The sequence below is a fragment of the Stenella coeruleoalba genome, assembly GCF_951394435.1.
Source record: "Stenella coeruleoalba genome assembly, chromosome: 4".
NCBI lineage: Eukaryota > Metazoa > Chordata > Mammalia > Artiodactyla > Delphinidae > Stenella > Stenella coeruleoalba.
Window position 1 is genome coordinate 30119631 of NC_137149.1, and position 26073 is coordinate 30145703.

The 26073-nt window shown below is 41.5% G+C and overlaps 1 protein-coding gene across 1 annotated transcript in view; it reads right to left on the bottom strand.

The window, feature by feature from the left end:
- Positions 1 to 17424, bottom strand: part of MCUB (mitochondrial calcium uniporter dominant negative subunit beta) — a 91837-nt gene extending 74413 nt beyond the window's left edge. The window contains 1 exon segment of the mRNA XM_079920802.1: positions 16814 to 17424. Within this exon segment, the coding sequence (XP_079776928.1) occupies positions 16814 to 16909 (96 nt within the window). The 5' untranslated portion in view covers positions 16910 to 17424.
- Between the last annotated feature and the right edge of the window lie 8649 nt (positions 17425 to 26073).

Here is a 26073-nt window from a genome sequence, read left to right on the forward strand (position 1 = left end):
CCTTGGGTCCGTCTCACCCCAACTCGCCACCACCAGCCCAGGGTTACTGCACCATCCCTGGCAGTTCCCCTGTACCCACAACTCTGTGAATAGTCCTTTGTGTATAAACTCTCCTCTAATTACCCTTATCTGACTGAGCCATCTGTTGGGACCCTGCATCGTACAATGGCTTCACACTCTAACAGTCCAGAGGAGTTTCCACATCATGACATGCTTTATGCTTTGAGTATTATCTTTGGTTTTCTTTGCTATTTGTTGTTTTTCTGACTATCAGTGATGCTTACTATTTTTCATATGCTTATTAGGCGTTTTAAATTTCCTTTTTCTAAAAATCACTTATGCCCTTTGCCCATTTCTCTATAAAATCTTAGATTTTTTTAAATAAGTTTGAATGATCTTCAAATATATCTTGTCATTTGGATGAAAGGAATAAACATGTACTTGACTTAGCTTAAGCAAGAATGGGAGTTTAAGGACAGAGGGGTATCTCCCACGGAGCCTAAATGAAGGATTCAGCTGAGTGTTGGGAATGGACTAGAACTAGGGACTGGAGGGTCACATTCAGATTGGGAATCCTCTTGATCCATAGCTCATCTCTCCTTTCCTCTGCATGTCAGCGTCATTCTGCTTTATCACTACAAAATGATTTGCACTGCTTCCTGGTCCACGAGGTAGAAAATGATCATCACCCAACAGCTCCAAGTGTATAACTCCACTATTCAACAGGGCAGCCAGCAGAGATGGCAGTCCTATACCCAATTCCAAGTTCCTCGGTCAGGTGACCAGTTGAATGAAAGTCATGTCCTACTAAGATGGCCAATTCTGTTATAACCGTGTATTTAAGAGCAAAGAAGTTTCCAGAGAAACTTACCAATATTTTTTGGATCTGTCTCTTCAAGCAAGGGAAACAAAAGCAAAAATAAATAAATGGGACCTAATCAAACATAAAAGCTTTTGCACAGCAAAGGAAACCATCAGCAAAATGAAAAGACAACCTACTGAATGGGAGAAGATATGTGAAAATGATATTTCTGATAAGGGGTTAATATGCAAACTATACGAAGAGCTCATACAACTCAATATCAAAAGAACAATCGGATTAAAAAATGGGCAGAAGACCTGAATGGACATTTTTCCAAAGAAGACAAACAAATGGCCAACAGGCACATGAAAAGATGTTCAACATCACTAATCATCAGAGAAATGAAAATCAAAAGCACAATGAGCTATCATCTCACGCCCGTCAGAATGGCTATCATCAAAAAGACAACAAATAATAAATGTTGGCAAGGATATGGCAAAAGGGAAACCCTAGTACACTGTTGGTGGGAATGTAAATTGGTACGGCCACTATGGAAAACAGTATGGAGGGTCTTCAAAAAATTAAAAATAGAACTATCACATGATCCAGCAATTCCAATCCTGGGTATAAATCAGAAGAAAATGAAAACACTAATTTGAAAACATTTGCACTCCAATGTTCATGCAGCATTATTTACAATTGCCAAGATATGGAAGCAAACTAAGAGTCCATCAACAGATGAATGGATAAAGAAGATTTGGCATATATATACACAATGGAATATTACTCAGCCATAAAAAAAGAATGAAAAATCTCACTTGCAACAGATGGATGGACCTGGAGGGTATTATGCTTAGTGAAGTTATGTCAGACAGAGAATAACAAATACTGTACTTTTTCACTTATATGTGAAATCTAAAAAATAAAACAAACAAATGAATATAACAAAACTGAAACAGACTTGCAGATACAGAGAACAAAGTAGTGGTTATCAGTGGGGAGAGGGGTTGGGAGAGGGGCAAGATAAGGAAAGGGGATTAAGAGGTATAAACTAGTAGGTCTAAAATAAGATACACGGACTCTCCTGGTGGTGCAGTGGCTAAGAATCCACCTGTCAACGCACGGGACACAGGTTCGAGCCCTGGTCCAGGAAGATCCCACATGCCGTGGAGCAACTAAGCCCGTGCGCCACAACTACTGAGCCTGCCCTCTAGAGCCCGTGAGCCACAGCTACTGAGCCCATGTGCTACAACTACTGAAGCCCGCACACCCTAGAGCCCGCACGCTGCAACTCCTGAAGCCCACTCGCCTAGAGCCCGTGCTCTGCAACAAGAGAAGCCACCGCAATGAGAAGCCCATGCACTGCAACGAAGAGTAGTCCCCGCTCTCCACAACTAGAGAAAGCCCGCGAGCAGCAACGAAGACCCAATGCAGCCAAAAGTAAAATATAAATAAATTATTTAAAAAATAAAACAAGATACAAAGATGTAAACTACAGAACAGGGAATACATTTTATTATTCCCAATATTTTATAATTACTTTAAATGGAGTATAATCTATAAAAATATCAAATCACTATGTTGTAAACCTGAAACTAATATGAGACTGTAAATCAACTATACCTCAATTAAAAAAAAAAAGCAGTCTATGCATTGGTGGACAGGCAGAATATACCTAGTTTCTTAAACTAAGCTGAACTCTGCCCTCCTATTCTGCCCAACCTTAGGGGTAATTTCCTTGCTCTGAAGCAACCCAGAATGACAAATCGTTCACATAATACCTTCTCAGATGTTTGAAAACAGATTTTGCTTCTTCTTTGCCTTCTTTTTCACCAGATTAAAAATATCCACTCCCTGAAATCGTCTCTGATATAAATCCTCAACATCTTAACCGCCTTCTGGATGCACTTCCCTCCCACCAGCTTGTCAGCGTCCCTTCTAAAGCACTGCCCCAGTAACAAAACATAAGGCCCCGATGCAGTCTGACAAGCCTGGTGCAATGTAATGGGACTATCGCTCCCGGTGATTAAGACTCTGCACCTCCCTTCAATCAGTTAGGAGCCAAACTAGAGTTCTGGAAATTCAACATTCAGAGGTGGCTTGTGGGTAAACTGAAACTCCCAGATCCCATGCACACAACTAACTACCAAGCAGGATTTACTCATCCTATACTTTTTTCCACCATCAAGAGAGACTCTGCCTTTTTCTAGCGCTGCTAAATTGCTTTTTTCCCTACTATTCTTTTTTTGTTGTTGTTGTTTTTGTTTTGTTTTTGCAGTACGCGGGCCTCTCACTGTTGTGGCCTCTCCCGTTGCGGAGCGCAGGCTCCGGACGCACAGGCTCAGCGGCCATGGCTCACGGGCCCAGCTGCTCCGCGGCATGTGGGATCTTCCCGGACTGGGGCACGAACCCGTGTCCCCTGCATCGGCAGGCGGATTCTCAACCACTGCGCCACCAGGGAAGCCCTTCCCTACTATTCTTAAAGCAATAGCCCAGATTAATCTGCTGCAGTATGGAATGAGAATAAGAAGTCTCCAGTAAAAGACAATTCCATACGACCTAGGATGATCTTTTATGTTTGGATACTGCCAGGCCAGGCACAGGCCCAGTTCAAAATATTGTAATATGTTCATTTTGGTGATAATATTTCCAATTATATGTATTTATATATATATATTATATATATTACAGAATATTATATATACACACACACACAGCCCTTTGGACAACTCTTTCATTGAAGCCTCATTTAATGTTTCATAGACAATATAGTGTCCAAGTTCAAGAAATACATAGGAACCTATGACAATCTAGCCATTTCATTATATAAAACAATAACTATGTTGAAGTGCATGAAAAGCAATGAGAAAGGAAAACATTTCTAATATTCCAAAGTCAAAGTTACATGTTTAAGACTGATCAATAGTGATATCCAAGCCTGACAAATTAAAATTAAAAAGCCTGTGATTAAAAAGATGTGATTAAGTAAATAATGTGGTGAGGAGACAATATACAAGGTCCTACTAATAAATCTTTCTGAATATGCCCTGAACTATAGTAGATTAGTCTCACTATTGTTATATACTAAGATACATTTTATTCAAAGACTCAGCATCTTTCAACCACCCTAAGCATCTACTTAAGATTTCCGTTTTTTTAGACCATATTTATAACAGGCTAGCCTACGAAATGCCCCAAATTCATATACTAGATATGCATGATCTTTCATAACTTTCACTATTGCTCCTTTATCTACTGATCACCACAATTCCTCTAAAGGAAGTCCTTCCCTAAGACTATATTGTCAGCATCTTCTCTCAAGTATATTTCTTTTCCTCCTTATCAGGTGTCATTGCACAAACTTGAATTCTGGCTTCAAATCCTAATTGGACCATTAGAATTTATTTCTCTCTCTTCCTTAGCTTAGAGTGTACAAGTGAGACTACACCCTTTCCTATTAAGTTACAGCCCCAAGGGCAGCTTATAATGAAGCCAACGAAGTGTCAAATGTTCCTGTTCTAACCTAAATTAAAAATGCTGAATTTCCACCATTTCCTTTTTAAGTTTTCCAGGGAGAAATAGTTTCCCCATAAATATCTACTGCTGAAGAACACATACAAACGAAGCACAGTAGAGCCTTGAAAATTCAGTGCTCACAAAAAGCAAAACTGTCCTGTTTCTAGTCAAGGGGAATGCAGCAGAACATCTAAATGTCCACTAAAATCCTATCTCCCTTCTTCCATGGTTACCAAGTGTTCACTGGAATGTGGCTCCCAGCCAGCACTATATCTCTCAGCCCCCTTGCAGCTCAATATGGCCATCTGACCTGTTCAATGAAATATTCAATGCAACATGAACATAAGCGTTATGTGATATCTCCAGGCCTAGCCCGAAACCCCTCACAAGTCTAAAAAACCCTTCCATGCTCTTTTGAGTTTGGAAGCCACGTGCTGAAGACGACAGAGGAACTGGTCAGCTTAGGGTCCCTGAATGACTGTGGCGCAGACCTACTGCTGACCTAAAAAGCTACCTCAGAACCATTTCCTGAGAGACAGAAAACTGACTTAAAGAATACAGAAGTTCAAGTACTGTTGAGTCTTTTGTTTCAGCAGCACAGCTTATGCTAATCAACAGAGATAATAGAAAATTCATTAAAAAAAAAGGTTTGGGGAAAGGAAATGGAGGAAAACCATACATAATGACTGTAACCTCTAATGTTGGATTCACATGAAAGACAAATGGTGCCCGTGGTTAAATAATTCCAAAGAGAAATAACCGACTGGAATAAATGCCTGGGCCAACACACGGCCTCTTGAAGATTACTCGGCCAAGTCTTCACCTCTTCACCCATCATATCACCTCTCCCACAGGAATGAGAACTCACCACAGGACTCTGCCTCTTCCCAATTTCAGACAGCAGCTCATTATCTCAGTCCCAGCTGTCCATCCTCTTCCTTCTCTCACGTGCCAGCACTGTGGCCTCATGGTTAGATGTAAGCCTAATAGTGGAGAACTGCTGGAACTCCTACACGTCTTCACATCCTTCCTCTTGTTTGTCCAGTGTACCAGTTCCTGTTATTTCAGCTCCACGTACAGTGACCATGACTTCGTGACTGGTCCTCGTTAATGTACTCACTTGCCTCATCCCACTATACATACACCGGAGTACTAAATCCAGATTCATCTTCTAAAATAACATTTCTATGACTACTGCCAAAATCTTGGTATAGAGCCTACAGATCAGGGGCTGGCAAACTACAGCTGGCAAACGGGCTGAATCTGGTCTGTTGCCATTTTTGTAAATAAAGTTTATTGGAACACAGCCATGCCCTGCATGGCAGCTTTTACACTGCAACGGCAATACTGCGGAGTTGTGACAGCTCATAGGCTGCAAAGCCTAAAATGTTGACCATCTGGACCTTTATAGGAAACGCTTACCAACACCTGGTATAGACCAACATCATTTCTCAGAAAGACAACGGCAGCTATCTTCTTATACCTCATTCGTTTAGCACCACTACAAGCACCTGTACTAGCAGAATAAGAAAAACCAAGATATATAAATATATATATATGGCTCCAAAAATTTTAAAGATATGGTACTTACTCTTCAGCAATTACTATGTACAGAGAAAAAGAATATTCATGGCGGAGCAGGCATGCTGGTAAGATACAGACACAAAAAGCCCTGATGTAAGGGAGTGTACAAGTACCAAACGAGTAGTAAAATGAGTCAACTAGGCAGACACAGGAAGGAAGGATGGGGAAAAAAATGGGCAGAGGGCCTGAGTATACATTTTTCCAAAGAAGATACACAAATGGCAATATGTACAGGAAAAGGTGCTCAACATCACTAATCATCAGAGAAATGAAAATCAAAACCACAATGAAGTACCTCCTCATACCTGTTAGAGTGGCTCCAGTCAAAAAGACAAGAAATAACAAGCGATGGTGAGGAGGTGGGGAAAAGGGAACCCTCCTGCGCTGCTGGTGGGACTGTAAATTGGTGCAGCCACTATGGAGAACAGTATGGAGGTTCCTCAAACAATTAAAAATAGAACTATCATAGGATCCAGCAATTCCATTTCTGGGAAGTGGAAATGAAAACACTAACTGGAAAAGATATCTGCACCCCCATGTTCACTGAAGCATCATTTATAATAGCTAAAACATGAAGACAACCTTAGTGTCCATCAATGGATGAATGGATAGAGAAAATATGGTGTACATATACACAATGGAATATTATTCAGCCATAAAAAGAAGGAAATCCTGCCACTTGAGGGGTGGGTGAAATGGAATGGATGAAGGAGGTCAAAAGGTACAAACTTGTAGTTATAAAATAAATAAGTCCTGGGGATGTAATACACAGCATGGGGACTATAGTTAATAATACTGCACTGTATATTTGAAAGTTGCTAAGAGTAAATCCTAAAAATTCTTATCACATGAAAAAAAATTGTAACTATGTATGGTGATGGATGTTAACTGGACTTATTGTGATGATCTTTTCATAACACATACAAATATCAATTATTATACTATACACCTAAAACTAATGTAATGTTATATGTCAATTCTATCTCAATTTCAAAAAAAAAGGAGGAAAGATGATTTCCATCTAGTAATCAAGACAGGTTTTATTTATGAAAATGGTGAAGCCAAGGTCAGACTTTTAACCAGGAATAGAACATCGGCATGGCAGGTGGAGAGAGCACAAGGCAAACTGTTATTTATGCTCTATAAAACATATTCCATCCACGAATTGGTTGTTTTTCAACTTCAAGTTTCAACCATCAGCAACCATGCTTTGGGCTTTTGTAGTACTGCTTTCTGTGAGCCTCCAATAGCATCGGTCTCATAATGCCTCTGGCTTTTCTCCTTTTTTTTCTTTTCCTGCTCTTCTGCTTTAATCCTTCCATTCAGAGACTTCTGGTTGGGCTGCTCTTCCACCGGACAAGATAAGGCACAAGCTAAGCTGCTGTAACAAAGAGACCTAGAAGCACGTGGGACTCAAGAGAGATGTTTGTTTTTCTGGTAGGTAGGCAGTTGAGGGTAAGAGGACACTAATGCCATCCAGGGATGCAGGTCACTTCTATCTAGTTGTCCCACCATCAGCTAGAGGGTTATATGCCTCCACAGGGTCCAGGCTGGCTCACCCCTTCCACATCTTCATTGCAGCCCATGGGAGAGAGTAAAAGGTAGAAGAGAGAAATCAGTTTCCTAATTAAGGATGTGAACAGAAATTACACTTCTATGTCACATGAGATATCCAGAACTTGGTCACACGCTAGCTGCAAAGAAGGCTGAAGAACGTAGTATCTAGGAATGGTCCAATACACTAGAGCTGGAGTGGCAAGATTAGTTATACCTGAGGAAATAGGCTCGGAAGTAAGAGGATCGCTTGTGTTTTTCAACATAATCCATCCCCAGTCTAATTTTTTAATGCAGTGCTCTCCAAACTGTATCCTGTAGACCACTCTCCTGGGAGAAGTTACTAGGAATGCTGTGGAGTAACAGAGATCTGTGATCAACCTCCTTCCTGCTCTCAGATCGTCCCAATGCCCATTAGCAAAGGTACGTAGTGAAGGAACACATCTAACTTGGTAAGGCTTAACCCAGAATTCTTCAAACTTATAAGAAGAGGGAATTTGTTTTTCTGAAACATCTATTAACATCCTAGGAATCAATATCCTACAGGATATCAGTTTGTGATACAGAGTTTAATTTAATAAACATAATTCCTATAAGGTTTTAATATGGTATCTAAAGCTCTAATACAAGTCAAATCAAGGACCATACTTCCCAGAGAATACTTCCTGCTGCCTCATCAGAGTGCTTACTAGACCCCCAACTCCTTTCAGATTCCACCCTCTGTGCTTATGCCCATTCTTCCTACTCCAAATATGTCTGCTAAACCCTTCCTTACCCTGCTCTCAGAGCTTAGTCAAAATCTTACCTCTTTTCATCTCTTCAATTTCTAATGATGTTTCTTCTCTGAATTCTTTTAGTGTTTGTCTCTGATGTTTGACCCTCATGAGCCAACTGGTGAATGAACACGTATGTATCTCTTTTACGTGTCTTGTCTTCCCCATAACTTTTAAGGATCTTCTCTGCAAGCTTTCAGATCTAGCATGAAGCACCACAACTCCTCCACTGAGCTCTCAGGGCTTAGATAAGAGTCAAAACCCACTTTAGACACAAGGGAAATATGAGCAATTAAAATGCGACAGACCAGGGCTTGGCTCTGGAAGACCAAGTGCATGAGAAGTGGCACCTACATCTCAGAGTAGACGAACCTAACACCAGGATGGGGGAAATAGAAGCCAAACTTTCAGCTAAAACATTCTGAGGAATCAAGCCAGAACCAGCTCTTAGAGCTCATGAGGGTGACGGCAGCACAAGTTCAGGTAGCAGCTGGACCCTCCACTGCCATCCTGTTTGCCCCCTCTGTCCCCAAAGTCTAGAAATGCTGGGACAGTGGCATGAATCTTCGGGATTTATCAAAAGTCCCGATTCAAAGACCTCAGATTCTAGGCTGTACAGCAAAAGAGATGAATGGCAACCACTATACAGGTTTACCGATCCAATATGTGAACATTCAACAGTATTCAACACATTTTGCTATGTACCCTGAAGGCACTCCCTTAACCAGCCACCAAGTTCTGGAAGGCCAATGGATGATAATCTTACTCATGGCAATTCCATGCTCTAGAGGAATATGCCCCGCTTCTGCAGTGGTAACGGGGGCCTTGTAATAGGTAAAGGTCTGCATGTTTCTTAATGTCAAAAATTATATTCCTTTTTTTTTGGGGGGGGGGGCGGTTTCCAAAAGGTTAATTTTATATTTTGCCCAGGAAAATATAAAATTGTATCTTACAAATAAAAATTTTTATAATTGATTTTAAAATTACCATTCTAGCTCGTGCACTACAACTGCTGAGCCTGTGCTCTGGCGCCCGCGAGCCACAACTACTGAGCTCACAGGCCACAACTACTGAAGCCCGCGCGCCTAGAGCCCGTGCTCCACAACAAGAGAAGCCACCGCAGTGAGAAGCCCGTGCACTGCAACGAAGAGTAGCCCCCGCTAGCTGCAACTGGAGAAGGCCTGCTCACCCAATGCAGCCATAAGTAAATAAATTAAATTACCATTCTAAATTATTTAAGTTTTCATGACTGAGCTTTTAGTACCAATGATCTAACACTCCGAGAATCCCATTTAGGAAAGTCCTCAGTGGAGAAAAGCGCTGCCTTCCCCACATATAAACAATCATCCTAAATCACCACCACACTTTCAGAACAGCAAAGAAAACACTTAGACGCCAGGTTGTCCTTACAGAATTTATGTTTCACTAAACTATGTTGATTATGTCCTTTAAAAATCCTGATGTGAAAGCATATCTACAACAAAGCAATTAACCAAATATAATTGAAGGCTGCTTTCTTTCACTAGAAAATACAACACATACAAAGATTACTTTGATTTACTTTAAAAAATCTTCAATATTCAAGCCTCATATCACAAAAGGTGGATAATAACGATTTAGGTGCCCCCCCTGGCTAGAGTCAGTGGGGAAGAGGAAATTGAGAAGTTCAGACCTGAAGAGAATACACCATTAAGGAGTCTATATGATATTGAGTTCTTTATCATCTATCCCTTCATTCCTCTACCCAACAAGCATTTATTATGCACCTACTGTGACGGGGCAGAAGCCATCAGAGATAAGGAGAAATTTGGGATTGACATGTGTACACTGCTATAGTTAAAATAGATAACCAACAAGGACCTACTGTAGAGCACAGGGAACTCTGCTCAATATTCTGTAATAACCTAAATGGGAAAAGAATTTGAAAAAGAATAGATGCATGTATATGCATAACTGAATCACTTTGCTGTACACCTGAGACTAACACAACATTGTTAATCAACTATACGCCAATATAAAATAAAAATTAAAAAACAACCAAAGGGCTGAGAGAATCCAGGTGGGAAAAATCATATGAACCCAACTAACTATAATACAGGGTAAGATGAAGTACTGCAGTTACCGTGGGAGTGAAAAGGAAGGTGTAATTAATTCTGCCGGCAGACACCTGCACAAACCACATAAAAACTGGGGTGAGGTGGGGGTGGGTGGGTATTGGAACTCAGCCTTGGGGGATGAGAATTCAGGAAGGTGAAGAGGGAGGGTGATGGGGGCGGGGGCAACGCTGCCCAGGGAACATCATAAACGCCACCAGGGACAAGAGGTATTAGTCCATCATGGCCAGATGGAGGCCTTGCAGGGCATGGAGTGGCAGGTGGGACTGGAGGGATGAAGCCACACGATTTCTGGATCATCTGTTGCTTATGTTTTACAGTTGGCTTACCTTGGTTTGGCTAATAACAAACCCACAAAAGCGTATTTACAAGGTCAAAAGAAACCATACTTTCTCCTGAAAAACGAAAATTGCTTCATGATGCGTTATCTGAAACATTCCCAAAGCAGAGTTGCAGAAATGAGTTATCAGACTATAAAATGTCACAACATATATCCTCTAGCAAGGGCTTCGACAGCCAATGCTATGCTGATCTGTTTGCACACATTTTCTAAAAAAAATTGTTTTTCAGGTTTGTGGCCACATTACTGTCAGTCTCTCTAATAAAAATGCACACTTGTATTCCAGTTGCATTACTGGCGGAAAAAGCAGTTATTCATCAACAGCTTTTAAAATCCCCTCTTCAAATAGCCCACTCCCCTACTAGGGAAACTTATATACCAAAACAACATATTTAACAAGAGACAGCCACACGTGAACACACACACACACCAACACACATGGTCAGAAAAACAACAAGAATTCATCAAGAAGAATGATAACTTCTTTCCTCCAAACAGGTTCAGGGCATTTATTATTTATTGTTATGCCTAAGAGGTTGAAAATAAGCAAATCTATCTTTTGGTCCCAGAAATGAGATTTGAGCAATGCATTCATTATAAAAACACTCCTACTACAACAAAATAATTGAGAGTTCCCAGTGGAGTTAAATATTTTAGGATTACCACCTGTGTCCACAGCACTTTTATAAACCAAACCGCCTACTCAACCTGGTAGATACCGTAAGACCCGCAGACAGAACCCAGATTCATGGTGTGACCCTTGTCAATCCTGAAGACTTTTTCCTCCCTTAAGTCTGCCACAATAAAACCTTGTGTACCTGTCAGTTTCTTAATATGAGGTTCAATGTTTTATGTTACTTCTTGTTTCTGCTCACAGGCTATAACAATTTCAACTCTAGCTCCATCTCTCGCCTCTCTTTTCACTGCTCCCTATTTCTGGCCCTCAAATCAGAGATATTCTCTTCAATGGACTTTGCTGATAGTGCAGGTTTCACATATCATTTCTCACCAGTATTGTGAATCCTACATTGAGCTCTAATTATCCTCAAAAGAGCTGCCTAACAAAAGCCTGGACTGCATGCCCTCCATTCCTGCAAACTAAGGTTAAAGTGATGTAAAAACAAATAACATCGTTTATGAGTTAATTTACATAGGAAACTCAGAATTAAGAGATTTAACAGGACTTAGTAGTTGACCCAAACTCGATTTTTACCCAGGTGAGGAAAGTGGAGGTGGCAAGGAAATAGGAAGATTTAGAACAGGTGAGGGTGGTAAGAAGAAAAAAGGTGAGAGGAGAGTAACCACCACCTTTAAGAGACAACAATATTTGTGAATTAAATCTCAATTAAAACAAAAAGAGAACCGTACCATCAAAAGTAGATTCTTAGAGCAACTCAATTCAGTGCAGTCAGTATGTGTGGAACACTTTCTGTGAGTGAAGCACTAAGCAGGCTTCCGCCATTAACTACGTAGAACATATTTGTTCAAACGCCAAAGAGCTGACTTTTGAAATTTAATAAAATCTTATTTATGCACCACTTTTTCCCATTAAAAGAGATCACAGAAAAATGAGTGAGGATATGCATGGAGGGAAAAATGAAGGCAGAGAGGATGAAACCATAAGGATGGTAAATACATAAAAGGCATGTCACAAGGTCTTAAACATTTGTTAGAAGATGGGTTGAACATCTGACCATAAGCTTTCTGGCAGCCAGTGCGTAGAGAGAACACCTGTGGCTGTATACCTCACTGCATAATAAACCCCAAATCCGTTCAGGAGAAACCCAATTCTAAGACTAAGACTAGACAGCAGTTTCCTTCATGGGTCCTCGTAAAGAGTACCTCTTAACTGACTACCAGGTTTCACAGGCCTGTTTCTTGAAAGGTATGCCAATGAGGAGAGTTTAGTAAAACATTTGGGTGCGGGATCCCATACCACGCAGTCTAAATACCTAGCTCAGAGAACAGAGCTGGTATTTGTTTTAAAAACCAGGAAAATTAATACTGTGGTAAGTTAAATGGGATCAAAAATTAGATACTTCTAGAATATAGCTAAGATAATGCTATTTTATTATCTATTGGTTTATAGCCTGTACGTTAGGCCAAGATGTCTACTCTATAATGGCTTTAGGGTTCTAATGCTAGATTCTCTTGAATAAGCAACAAGTCACAGTTGAAATCACTGGCCATGACAGAATTAAGAATTAGAGCAAGACAATTCTTAATTCCTAAGAGAACACTATTATGCCATGCTCGCCCCATGTCAAATAAATTCCAATTTCTTTCTAAAGGGGAAAGTTATTACAATCATTAGTTAAAACTGCCACTTTACTGGCTGCCTAAGGTCATAAAAGAGGATTTTCAACCATTAAGACAAACATTCTGACACTGACAATATTTTATTATTTTATACTATTTACAACCCGCAGTAAAATAACAAAATGGCAATTTTAGAGATGGAAAGGGCTTTTGAGGCCACTTAGACAAACCTTGTTTTGAAAAGGGAGTAAAACAGGCTCAAAGTAGACTGAATGACTTGGCTAACTTCAGGAGCTAAGTGGCAGGGCCGGGTTAGCCCTCAGATGTCCCAGTTGCCTAACACCAAATGAATTAGCTGCTCATTTCTATTCTGTGAAGTAAATACATCTGGTTTTATAAAGCTATTAGATTAACCAAATTGAGCCTCTGGTTTTCTACCGTAGTTTCATAGGGACCTCATTCAACAAATATTTATCTGCCAAGCCACAAAATGATTTCCCAGCTTAGAGCTCGCTGTAAAACAGAATACTGGTAAATTGCAATAAACAGTAAAGTAAACCAAAAATAAGCAAACAAAAAACCCAGCCCTAATACCTAAGTGCCAGGAAGGTAGTAATGTTTAACATTTAATAGACAAACCGGTCTTAAACTACTTTGAGACCAAAGCATCCATGTCTTTTCTACAATGTAAGTACCATCACCAACATACAAATCAACCACTGTCCTCAGGAGAGAGCTCTGAAATGAGGATTATAGTACACAGCGCACCAGTTACAAACACATGAGGTAGAATCATAGGAACGTGTCAAACGAGGATGACACGTTTATTAAATTCAAAAGATAAAAACAACGAAAACAACTTCTAAATTAACATTTGGTGGTGGCATTATAACATGTATATGCTTTGTTTCTATGAGTTTAAAAAAAAAGCACACTCAATACTTAAACTTCTCTGCAAAGTACACCTGATTTTTTAAAAATTTTAAACATAGCCAATGTAGGGACCCAAACACTGTACTGGTGGCTTGAAATCACATCAGGGAGTCCCTCCAACTAAGTAGCAGAAGAACCAAATTAAGAAAGGCACAATCAGGCAAGAGCTTTCTGTTTAGTGATAATTTATCAGGCACCATGATCACTCAAAGCTGTGTCCTGGAGAACAAGACAGGCCAGCAGGAGCTGTGGATTGCTGGGACAACCACTCAGCCACAGCGCTGCAAAGAAGCAGAGATGCTGAGACTGGAACGTAACCATGGACAACAGGCCATGCCTTGGCCAAAGGTAATATGGCGTGCTCTGGCTCTCTTATGCTTCAGACTTATGTCCTTTAAAAAGCAATTCTGGGCTTCCCTGGTGGCGCAGTGGTTGGGAGTCCACCTGCCGATGCAGGGGACACGGGTTCGAGCCCTGGTCTGGGAAGATCCCACATGCCACGGAGCAACTGGACCCATGAGCCACAACTACTGAGCCTGCGCGTCTGGAGTCTGTGCTCTGAAACAAGAGAGGCCACGATAGTGAGAGGCCCGCGCACCGCGATGAAGAGTGGCCCCCGCTCGCCGCAACTAGAGAAAGCCCTCGCACAGAAACGAAGACCCAACACAGCCAAAAATAATAAATAAATAAAATTTTTTTTAAAAAAGCAATTCTGCTATACTAAACATACTCATGTTGACAAACTTTTTTTCTACCCAAAAAAACACTGGCAATTACTCACCTACCATGTGAAGCATAAAAACTGTCTATTTTTCAAAATCACTAAATGCTCCTCTAAGGCACACTCCTTTCAGAAGAGGCCAAATATAACTGGGAATGCTTACTTGAGATACTATTAATGACAAGTCCTTTCAAGCTAGGATTTCATGAGCTGTCAGGTCACATGTATCACTTCTTTTTTTCCTGCTGCTTTCAGAGGCTCTAGGGATCTGAATGTTTACAGCAAAAACGTATGGAAATAACACCTGTCTTTAGCCACAGGACTTTTCATATCAAATGGAGCAATCACAAAACAGTGAGACCTTAGAATGAAAGATGTCCCTACAACCAGTTAATGTGACTTGCAGAAAATGGTTTAGTAGCCCTACCTAAAACTCCTAGGCAGCCAGGATATTTCTGTCAGTTTCTTTATGGTACAATTTCAAAGAGCATATAAAGAAGCACACTCAAAGTTTCTCTTTATTCTTTGGGGGTCTTTAATCAGACAAGTGAAATGATGGAAACATTTCTATTTCTAAGGTTCAGCAAATTGACTTAATAGCATGGACAGTCAAGACCTAAAACAAAAATCTGCAGATTAGACACAGTCAAACATAAGGCTTCTTAAGATGATTCCCCGATGATTAAGCCTAATAAGCCCCACTGTATCACTTTCGACCTCTTTTAAAAGAGTATCCAATTCCTGCTGGGGCATGCAATGGCACTACCCTGGATAGCATCAGGTGGGAAACATGAAGAGTTTAGAGTTGATAACCTGAGAAACAGCAGCCAGTCTTAGGATCCATAAACATTCTACTCAAAATGTTAAATAGATTTAACAGAAAAGTGAATCAATCATTTAAGTTTAAATGGTGTACAGTGAAGGGGGTTCCTTGTATCGGGTTGTCTTACTGTTTAGTGTATCTTTGACTGTAAAGTGCAACATTTATAATAAAAACACAAATTTCACAAAATGAAAAAAGCCTCTCTCTCCCATTAGTCTATTAAGTCTACCCTTTTACATTTTAAGAAGTTTGCCCCTGTCCTAGTTATAAGGAACAAAATGCCCTTCCTCATTCCCTTTCTAACATTCAGGGAAGGCATTTTAAAAATGCACTTAAACATTTCTCCAACCATTCCAAACTCTGAAGCCCTGAGAGAGCTGGAGGGGGAAAAAAAGAAAAATTAAAAGGACGTGAAAGTGACAAGATACTGGTAATGACATCGCTTACTTTCTGCTCTTCTTGCAAAGTGCACGCACAACTGGAAGAAAAAATAAATCTTTTCCCGGTTAACAATCTGAAACTGATTTATGAGGGTGGGGAGGCGGTGCTGGGGACTAAAACGCAAACCACGCTCTCCGCAACCGCGCACACCTGGAAGGCTCTAGTTTAAAGGCTGTCTTTCCTCATCAGGCTCAGAGTTTGGGCTCCTGGGCGCCTGTCAGGCTCCATCACAATCCCAGTTACAATCAGTACTTTCCCCCGTCTTCCTGTGTCTTTTTTAGTGCACATCCACTCTCCTCCCTCCTCCCAAGCGACGGCTCTTCACAGACCACAATACAACTGTGTCAGGCCAACCGTTACCCACCAACACACACTCATGATTCCCCCGACTCTCAAGTCTCGGAACAAAACGCGAATTTTTCTTCCCTCTTTGAAAGGGAGGTGCTCGCGGTTTTCAGGATGGAAATTCCACTCTCCTACGACAGTGCACACTCGGGGCACTCACTCTGCTCGCGCTACCGTTTTCTTAGCCCTTTTCGGTCATTTCGGCACCGACGATCGAGCCGACAGCAAAACGGCTCTGAAAACTTATTCAAGACCGTAGTTTGGACGCGGAGAAACTGCCTGCCGAGGTAACTGTGCTGCGCACCGGGCCGCAGCCCCATGGTCGCCGCACCCCAACTTAACCGAGGTGATGCGCCGACGCACATCCTTTCCTTCCTGGCCTTTCCTTCCCTCGGCCCCTGGGGGTGACCCCGACTTTGGACCCCGGGGCCCACTTCCGCGGCCCGGGCGACCACCTGTCGGGGTCCTCCCGCGCGCGAAACCGGGGAGCCAGCAAAACGCAGTGAACGTCCCGGCCGCCGGGCTTTCGCTCCCGCGAAAGTTGCCCCACGCAAACTTTTCCAGCCACCTCCCCCCAGCTCCCCCCCGCCGCCGGGCTCGGGCTTAACCTGGGGCATCGGCGGTTGCGGATGCGTTCGGCCTTGGGTTCCTGGGGTCTGCAGCAGGCGCGCGCGCCAGGGCCAGAGGCCCCTCCGAAGCATCATTCCGCCCGGCGCGGCGCTCCCGCCCCAGTCAGCGGGCCATCCTCCGAGCCGGAAGACTGGGAGAGGGCGTTCCCGGTGGGCGCAGCCTCGCCGGGCCCCCGCCTCCCAGCGAAGCGCAGCGCGGGGCGGGCTAAAGGGAGGGTGTGTCACTCTTCTCTCCTCGTCTTCGCACGCAACTGGGCGCTAGACTGTTTTCTTTCCTCCGACCAAAATTTTAAAACGGAACGGGGAGAGAAAGAGAGCGCGGGGGAACCGCCCTTCGCATCTCGGGTCTCCAGGGGCAGCGCGGACGCTGGGACGGCCTCGCTTCTTCCAGCGGAAGCCCCCTCTGAAATGAACGAGAGCGGGCCCCTCGCACCTTGCGGGCTGTTGATTTCAAAACTCGCGAGTAATTCTGGGTACTCAGTGCCCTTGGGGCCGTCTGCTGCCTTCCACCCCGCCGGCAGGGAGGCGCGGGCCTGAGTGGCCATCTGGAGAGAGGCAGGGTCTCTCTGAAAGTTTTCCTCCTGGACTGAGAGGAAAGGAGGGAGAGAAGCAGGTCCACCAAGGCGCCACCTCTCAGTTGGCTCAGTGCGGGCTGCGGGCTGCGCTGCTCATTGTTGAGCGCTGTGACGGTCACCCCAGACCTACTTCTGCCAGACGTTTGCGGTGACCCACCCAGAGCTCTTTGGGACGAGCTCTCCCACAGTCGAATTGGCTTCTCCTTTGCAGCACGTTTTTAACTGAAGGAGCTAAGGAACAGGAACTGTCTTCTCGACAGCTGGGAAATCTAATGTTTTGTCTTGGAGACTTTTTGTTTGTGAAAACAAACACAAACCATTTAAGAGCAACCTAGTCCAACTTTCAAAGAGCTTACTTACAACAGAGTTGCTAGATAAAATACAGAATGCCCAGTTAAATTTGATTTTCAGATAAACAAAACATAATATTTTTTAGCATAAGTATGTCCCAAATATTGCATGGGTCACACTTATACTTTTCTATGAAATATTTGGGATATACTTACACTAAATTATTTATTGATTATCTGTAATTAAATTTAGCTGGGCATCCCATATTGTTATTTGCTAAATCTGCAAGAGGCTTGAGTTAATGAGTCAAAGCTAGCAAACAGTGCAACAAGTGGCAAATCTCACCTGATGACGATCTCCTTTCTTTATTGAAAAAAAGATGTAAGTTTCTATGATAGCAAAACCTTTGTCACCACTTAAGGCTGATTCATATGTGTTAATGAGCATCTGTGTTTCAAAATACCGTTGCCCTGCACAGATAGTGACGCATTAAACATTAAGTCCACATGGGAAGTAATTTACCTTACCTGAGTCCTTTCCTTCTATCTGCTAGTGCTCCAAATGAAAGAGATTTGTCTACCGTGAATAAAGCTGCAATAAACATGGGGATGCAGGTATCTTTTTGAGATACTTATTTCATTTCTTTTGGATACATATCTAGTAGTGGGATTGCCGGATCTATATGGTAGTTCTCTTTTAATTTTTTGAGGAACCATTATACTGCTTTCCATAATGGCTGCACCAATTTACATTCCCACCAACAGTGTACAAGAGTTCCCTTTTCTCCTGTAGCCATAATATGGAAACAACCCAAGTGTCCATCAAAGGATGAATGGACAAAGAAAATGATATATAGATGTTGTTCATACATATAATGGGATATTATTCACCGATAAAATAGAAGGAAATCCTGCCATTTTGACAATATAGATAAACCTGAAGGACATTATGCTAAGTGAAATAAGTCAGAAAGACAAATACTATATGATCTCTCTTATATGTGGGAGCTAAAAAAGTCAAATCCATAGAACCAGAGAGTAGAACAGTGGTTTCCAGGGGCAGGAAGGTGGGGAAAATGGGGAGATGCTGGTCAAAAAGTACAAACTTTCAGTTATAAGATGAATCAGTTCTAACAACCTAATGTACAGCATGGTGACTATAGTTAATAGTACTGTATTATACACTTGAAATTTGCCAAGAGAGTAGATCTTAACTGGACTAACCACACCGAAAAAAAAAAGGTAACTCTATGAGGTGATAGATGTGTTTATCAACTTGATTGTGTTCATTCACAATGTATACATATGTCAAACCATTGCATTGTCCATTTGAATATATACACTTTTTATTTGTCAGTTAATTATACCTCAATAGAACTGGGAGGGGGTCGAAGAATGAAGTTTTATTTGGAGAGAAATGGAGAAGAGGAGGAGAAAATGTCCATTTTGAGCACAGAATCTGCTGCTATATCACTCTAATACTCTTTTTCCAACAGGTTTTTTGGGGGCTACATTCCCTTCAATTGCCTTTTCATAGGACAACAATTTTGTAATACTTTCTATGGAGAGAATAGAAAAGATTAATGTCTTCTCTCTAGCATGCTGATTTGTTTTTACATATCATTGAGAGTTTAGAAAAGTGTTTTTAAGCGTTAAAACTCACTATTGGTAATGTCATGTTAATTCTTATGGTTGTTCTTAAATTGGCAAAAGTTCTATCAAGTGTTTTTCATACCTGAGCTGTAACATTTGGAAGAATAGTCCACAAGTAGCTTCTGAGTCATTCATTCCAAGCGTCATTTCTTTTTTGTTGTTTTTTGGGGGGGTTGTTTTTGTTTTTGTGTGTTATTTTTGTTTGCTTTTTGGGCATCATTTCTTTTTACTAGCCACAAACTCTGGTCACTTGGCACTGCAGGGCACATTCATACTGCATTGCAATCTCTGGCCCTGCACTTTTGTCACAGCAGTAAGTGAGAGGAGTATTCTTGGAAGTCATTCCTACATGGGCACGGTTAACAATACTTAATAATACATGGAAATCACTGTGAGCCACATACAGTTATCCCACTAAACCCGAAATACATGTATCTCCAACTCAACTTACTTTTTGTTGGATCTTGAAAATGGCCATGGCCACTCAGCCACCTGACACAAGGGGACATGTGTCAGAGGGGTGGTTGGAGAGGAAAGAGACAGTGAGTGGTCTTAATCGATTCCAGTTAAAATATTTTACTTTTAGAAATATTACAAAAACATCTCACCAAGTGAATGCATTGCTAGGGACCAACGCCTCACCAGGTGCCTTGGGAAAGGCTTGTGCAAGTGAAGACCCCTGAAAGCTTAAGCTAAATCAAATTCGCTGACACCTAAGTCATCAATACATGCTATTACTATTACTCCAAACCATTCCGTAACACTTAGTGCCTGCCTATTTTGTAGAACTTATCACACTTTTTATTTACATTCATATCTGGCTCTCCAGCTCAATTATAAATGCAGGGGCAGGTGCTCTGTCAGAGTGCCTGGCACAAGACCTGTTTTAAATTAGAGACTCCGTCAACAATGAATAGATGAAACTTTGCCAATAGACAGGAAGAGATATTGCAAGAACAACTCAAAACCAATGCGACCGAAGAAAAGTCCGGGAGCTGTGGCTCCAGATAGGAAGGATAACAATATGCAGAGAAGAAAGAGCCCTGCCAGGGCTGTAGGACAAGGATCAGAGATCTCAGGACTAAAGAGATGGAAAACAGGTGCAGGAAGGGCCTTTAAAACAACCAATGTGGGCTTCCCTGGTGGCGCAGTGTTTGAGAGTCCGCCTGCCGATGCCGGGGACGCAGGTTCGTGCCCCGGTCCGGGAAGATCCCACATGCAGCGGAGCGGCTGGGCCCCTGAGCCATGGCCGCTGGGCCTGCGCGTCCGGAGCCTGTGCTCCGCAACGGGAGAGGCCACAACAGTGAGAGGCCCACGTACCCGCAAAACAAACAAACAAACAAAAGAAACCCAATGTGATTCCATTTATATAAGATGTCCAGAAAGGGCAAATCTATAGAGATGGAAAGTAGATTAGTAGTTGCCTGGGGCTGTAAGTTGGGAGTGAGGCAAACAAGCATGAGGAATCTTTTTTGGGGTGATGGAAATGTCCTAAATTGACTGGATTGTGGAGATTATTGCATGTCTGTAAATTTGCTGAAAATCATTTGTACACTTTGAGTGAAATTTGTGGTATATAAATGACACCAATAAAGTTGTTTATGGTTGGTTTTTTTTTTTCTGAAAAGGGAAAGCAGAGATTCAAATGTGAAGAGGTTCTAATACGTAAGTATATTAATGAACTAGCTCGGAGTAACTGTCCTGTCTCACCAAGATTCCCACACATTGTGGTGAAGTGTGTTGTGCACCAAAGTGATCCACATGTGCTGAGCCACCATGTGGACAGGGCAGCCCCAGTAGTCTTTCCATCTGCGGTGTCCAGAGCTCTCTCACTTTGCTGACCCCCCAAATTACTAGAGTGTGGGTCTAGTAAAAAGAAGCGACATGTGAAATGAATGCCAAGAAGCCGGTCTGTGGCATATTCTTCCCAATATTACAGCTCACATATGAAAAACACTTGAAGAATTGACAGGACATTGCCAATAGTGAGTTGTAAAGCTGAGACACTGTTCTAAACTATAATGATATGAAACAAAACAACATGCGAGAGAAAATTCTCTTTTCTATTCTCTTTTCTATTCTCTCTATAGAAAGTATTGCAAAATTGCTGCCCTATGAAAAGGCAGTCAAAGGGAATGTAGCCAAAAAACTGTCGGGGGGAAAAATGTATGACAGTGATGCGAGCGGCAACTAATTTTTTAAAATGTTTTATTTTGGGGGTTTTGTGCTTTAAAAACTTTTGTTATTTATGACTTATTTCCTCACTCTAAATATTCATTACCATGCCAATTTTGCATTCCTAATTTTTTATTATTTTTCTTAAAGACGGTCTCCCAAATTATATAACCTCAGGCTCCACGAAACTTGGACCTGCCTCTGTGGGTCAGGCATAAGCACTTGGTTTAGTTATTATAAAAACCTTACAGGGTCTTCCCTGGTGGCGCAGTGGTTGAGAATCTGCCTGCTAATGCAGGGGACACGGGTTCGAGCCCTGGTCTGGGAGGATCCCACATGCCGCGGAGCAACTAGGCCTGTGAGCCACAAGTACTGAGCCTGCGTGTCTGGAGCCTGTGCTCCGCAACAAGAGAGGCTGCGATACTGAGAGGCCTGTGCACCGCGATGAAGAGTGGCCCCCGCTTGCCACAAGTAGAGAAAGCCCTCGCACAGAAACGAAGACCCAACACAGCAAAAATAAATAAATTAATTAATAAACTCCTACCCCCAACATCTAAAAAAAAAAACAAACCTTACAAATTAATGTTATTAGCTCCCTATCACAGACGAAGAAACTAGTAGGTTAAGTAACTTATCTAAGGTCATATAGTCAGAACTCAAGCCTGGAATTGTATAACTATGATGCCAAGATTTTTCAACTCCAAGACCCCAAGATAACCTTGACCTTACATTGCCTGTCTCTTCTGACATCGCTTAACCACCTGACCTTTTCATAGCCACAGCTGGGATTAGGGTGCGGTGAAGGGAGGGGAATCAATTGCAGGGTCAAATCCTTTCTTTATTTTCAATGTTGATACTCTGTTCATCATAAATTTTTTGCATTAATTTCGATTTTTAAAAATATTACATTTAAATATTATCTCAATGATTGAGTTTTTTGGTGCCCCTTTAAATTTGGTGCCCAAGGCGAGTACCTCAGTTGCCTCACCCTAGTTTTAGCCTGGCATCAGATCCTTAATGAGGACATGAATATCCAGATTTGTGCTTTAACTTCTAATAAAGGTGGTTCCCAAATTTCCCCATTGACGTTCATACAACTGGCCTTTGCAGGCATTATTCATTTATGTCCTCAAACTATCATTTGAGAACTCAGTTTTTCACAGATAGGCTGACCAGTAACGGTACTGGATTATCTACCATTAGTATCACTTGCCTACCATTGGCAACGGGGCTAGATTCAGTCAAGGTAGAAGGAAAGTTTATTTACGAAAAAAGTTTTATATTTATGTCACCTGGTCTTACTTGTAAAATCATCTGAATCCAGCAACTTCTCATATATCCTCTGCAGATGCCAGTAGCACTGGGTTGCAGAGGCGGACTGGCTGAGGGGTCCCCTCGAGTATCCTACTTGGAGGTCCCTACGCTGATTGAATTCTAGAGATAACTAGAGAAGAATATTCCTAGGCTTTCATTTTTAACAGAGTCATAAAGAACTTAGTACCCAAATGAAAATACATATTATTTTCAAACTCTGTAGGGAAGATTCATAATATAATGACCGTATGTCAGGCCTCAGAGGAAATCTCAAAAATATTTTTTTAACTTCCTAACATATAAGCTTTATTCATGAAATTAGAAGGTAAAGCATCACTACCATTGGAATTTGAATAACACACTTATTAAAAATACTCATGGATTAAGTAGGAAATAAGTGGAATTTGAGAACTATTTTAAAACTGCATAGCAATGAAAGCACTTAATATCAAAAGGTTCACTACTCAGGAAAATGTATAGACTTAAGTGCATTTATTAGAAAACAAGGAAGTCTGAAAGTAAACTACGCTTACAATCTAAGAAGCTATAAAAATAGCAAAACTAAGCCTAAAGGATGTAGCGGGAAGAAAATGATAGTGGTAAAAGCAGAAAATGAATCAGACTTCCTCTACCCTTTTTTCTAAAGCAACGTCTCCCCAAAATAGAGTGAGTCAATAAAACCAAAAGTTGTTTTTTTTTTTTAAAGGCACCAAGACTGACAAAACTGACACAAGAATGATGAAGAAAAAAGAAGGAATACATATACATAACAGAAAGGATAGAAAAACTAACCCCCAGTAATTGCTTATACCAATCAATTTAAAACTATAAAAACCAAACTTGGCTCAACAAAGAGAACCTGAAGAGACCAGTAGTCATAGATTGAAACAGTGTTTAATGATCTACCTGGAAAAACGTCCCAAGCCCAGAGCTTACTGGGCCAGTTCAACCAAAACTTCCAAAATAGATAATACTTATCTTATATACCTAAACTTTAGCTAACTGATATGAATTGTTCCAAAGCATCAAAACAGATGGGAAGCTATCCAATTCATTTAACAAAACTAGCATAATGCTGATATCAAAATGAAACAAGTAAACATGATAAAAGCAGGTCACAGACCAATCTTACTTATAAAGGAAATAAAACAGATCTTAAATGAAATGTCAGCAAATGGAACCAGTAGTGTTATAAAAGAATGATCAAGTAAAAATTGATCCAAGCTGCCAGGGTCAATTCCTAAATTTCACATTCTCTTAATCCAAACACGTCCCATCTGAACTGTGCTGGGGGCTGCTTTATTCATGAATTGTTCTCTTCCGCCTCCTACAGTAGGCTGGCTGGCCGTCTCCTGTTCACATCACCCCTCTGTTCAAAGCCCTTTGAAGGCATTACACCTTTCAGAATGAAACCCAAAGGCTTCACCATAGCCCGCGAGGCCCTAAAAGATAAGTCTGGCCGCACTACCTCCTACTCATTGCCTGTAGCCCTCACTCTGCTTTATTTTTCTTCTTAGCATTTCATCATCACCTATATTTATTTTTTATCTGTCTCCCCCAACTAGAATGCAAGCTCCATGATGGAAGGGACCTTGTCTGTTTTGTTCACTGCTCTAAACTCATCACCTAACAGAGCCTGTCACAAAGTAGGTTCTTAAATATTTCATGAATGAATGAAAGGATGAAAAATAAAACAGGACTTGTAAGTTTAAAACATCAACCACTTTAAGAAGAACAAAATCACACATACTTCTGGTTATACGTGCACAAGGGTGTGTCAGACATTGTTCAAGGCTCTGATGATAGAGTGATGAATGAAAAAGATGAGTTTCTCGCCCACATAGAACATAGTGGGGAAGTTAACAGAACAAGAAATTAAAGCGGAATAAATGGAAAAAGACCAGGGCCCAAGGTCCCAATTAGCGGGGAGGTCCAGGTAGGCTCGGGGTGAGGGTCAGGCTGACATCAGTGCACATGAATAACGGGAGGAGGAATGGCAGCCAGTCAAATGAAGAGGTGAGGATGTGTTTCTAGCAGAGGCTCCCGCATGTTCAAAGGCCCAGGGGCATAAGAATTCATAAGTCTCTCCTAATAAAGAGATTATCAGGTAGAAAGTTAAAACTTGATATCAAAGAAAACTTAGCATAACAATTTAGGCTCTCTGGTGAGCATCACATTTTGAAGTCTGGTGGTAGACGGACGTAATGGACAAAGACCGCTTGCTTCTGTATATCCAGCAGTACTGGGTGGTCTGAAGCAAATATAAGTGCGCTTAACAAATGAATCCTAGGAAAAAGGGAGTTAAGGTGGCAGTAGCCAGCACTAAAACTTTTGGTCCTTCGTCTCAAGCAGGGAAGAATTTCAGTGAAGGTAGAAACTGGTAGGTATGAGGCAAACTGACACTGGTGATACAAGGGCAGAGAGCAGGCTCAACATGGGCAGAGCATTGCTACTACTACTGTTGGGCTGCGATTCTGCCAAGACATTGACCGACATTTACTGAGTACTTACTATATGTCAGTTGTTAATGGACAACTTTACACATTTGTTCCATATAATTCTCACAAAACCCTTACCACAGAACTATCATGTCTAGTGACTTCCCTGGTGGTCCAGTGGTTAAGACGCTGAGCTCCCAATGCCGGGGGCTCAGGTTCAATCCCTGGTCAGGGAACTAAGATCCCACATACCACAACTAAACCCGTGTACCACAACGAAGACCCAGCACAGCCTAAATAAATAAACATTTTTTAAAAATTAAAAAAAAAATTATCATCTCTAGTAGGACTGTTAAGGCTCAGAAGAGTTTAGGGACTTGGCCCAGGTCACACAGCTAGCAGAGGGACTAGAGCTCAAATTGTGTTCTGTTTGGCTCTCAAACACTTCTTTCTACTGGAGGTGGTCTAATATAACATGACAGATACAGGGCTAGAATCGAGTTCTTCCTTTTCACTCTCAAATTTGCTCCCCTTGCACCTCTCAGATCGTGTACCATTTTCTGTTTAGCACGGTACAGGATGTTGGTTGGCATTCTTTACCTAGTGGGAGACAGAAATCATTTTTTGAAGAGTTTGAGTCATGTCATCAGTGACCCCTTCTTTTCCTGAGTTACTGTAGTATTTCGTTAATTTTTTTTTTAAGCTGACATTCTTTTCTTGTTTTATTTATTTTTTTATCTATGGCCACATGGTGCAGCTTGTGGGATCTTAGTTCCCCAAGCAGGGATCGAACC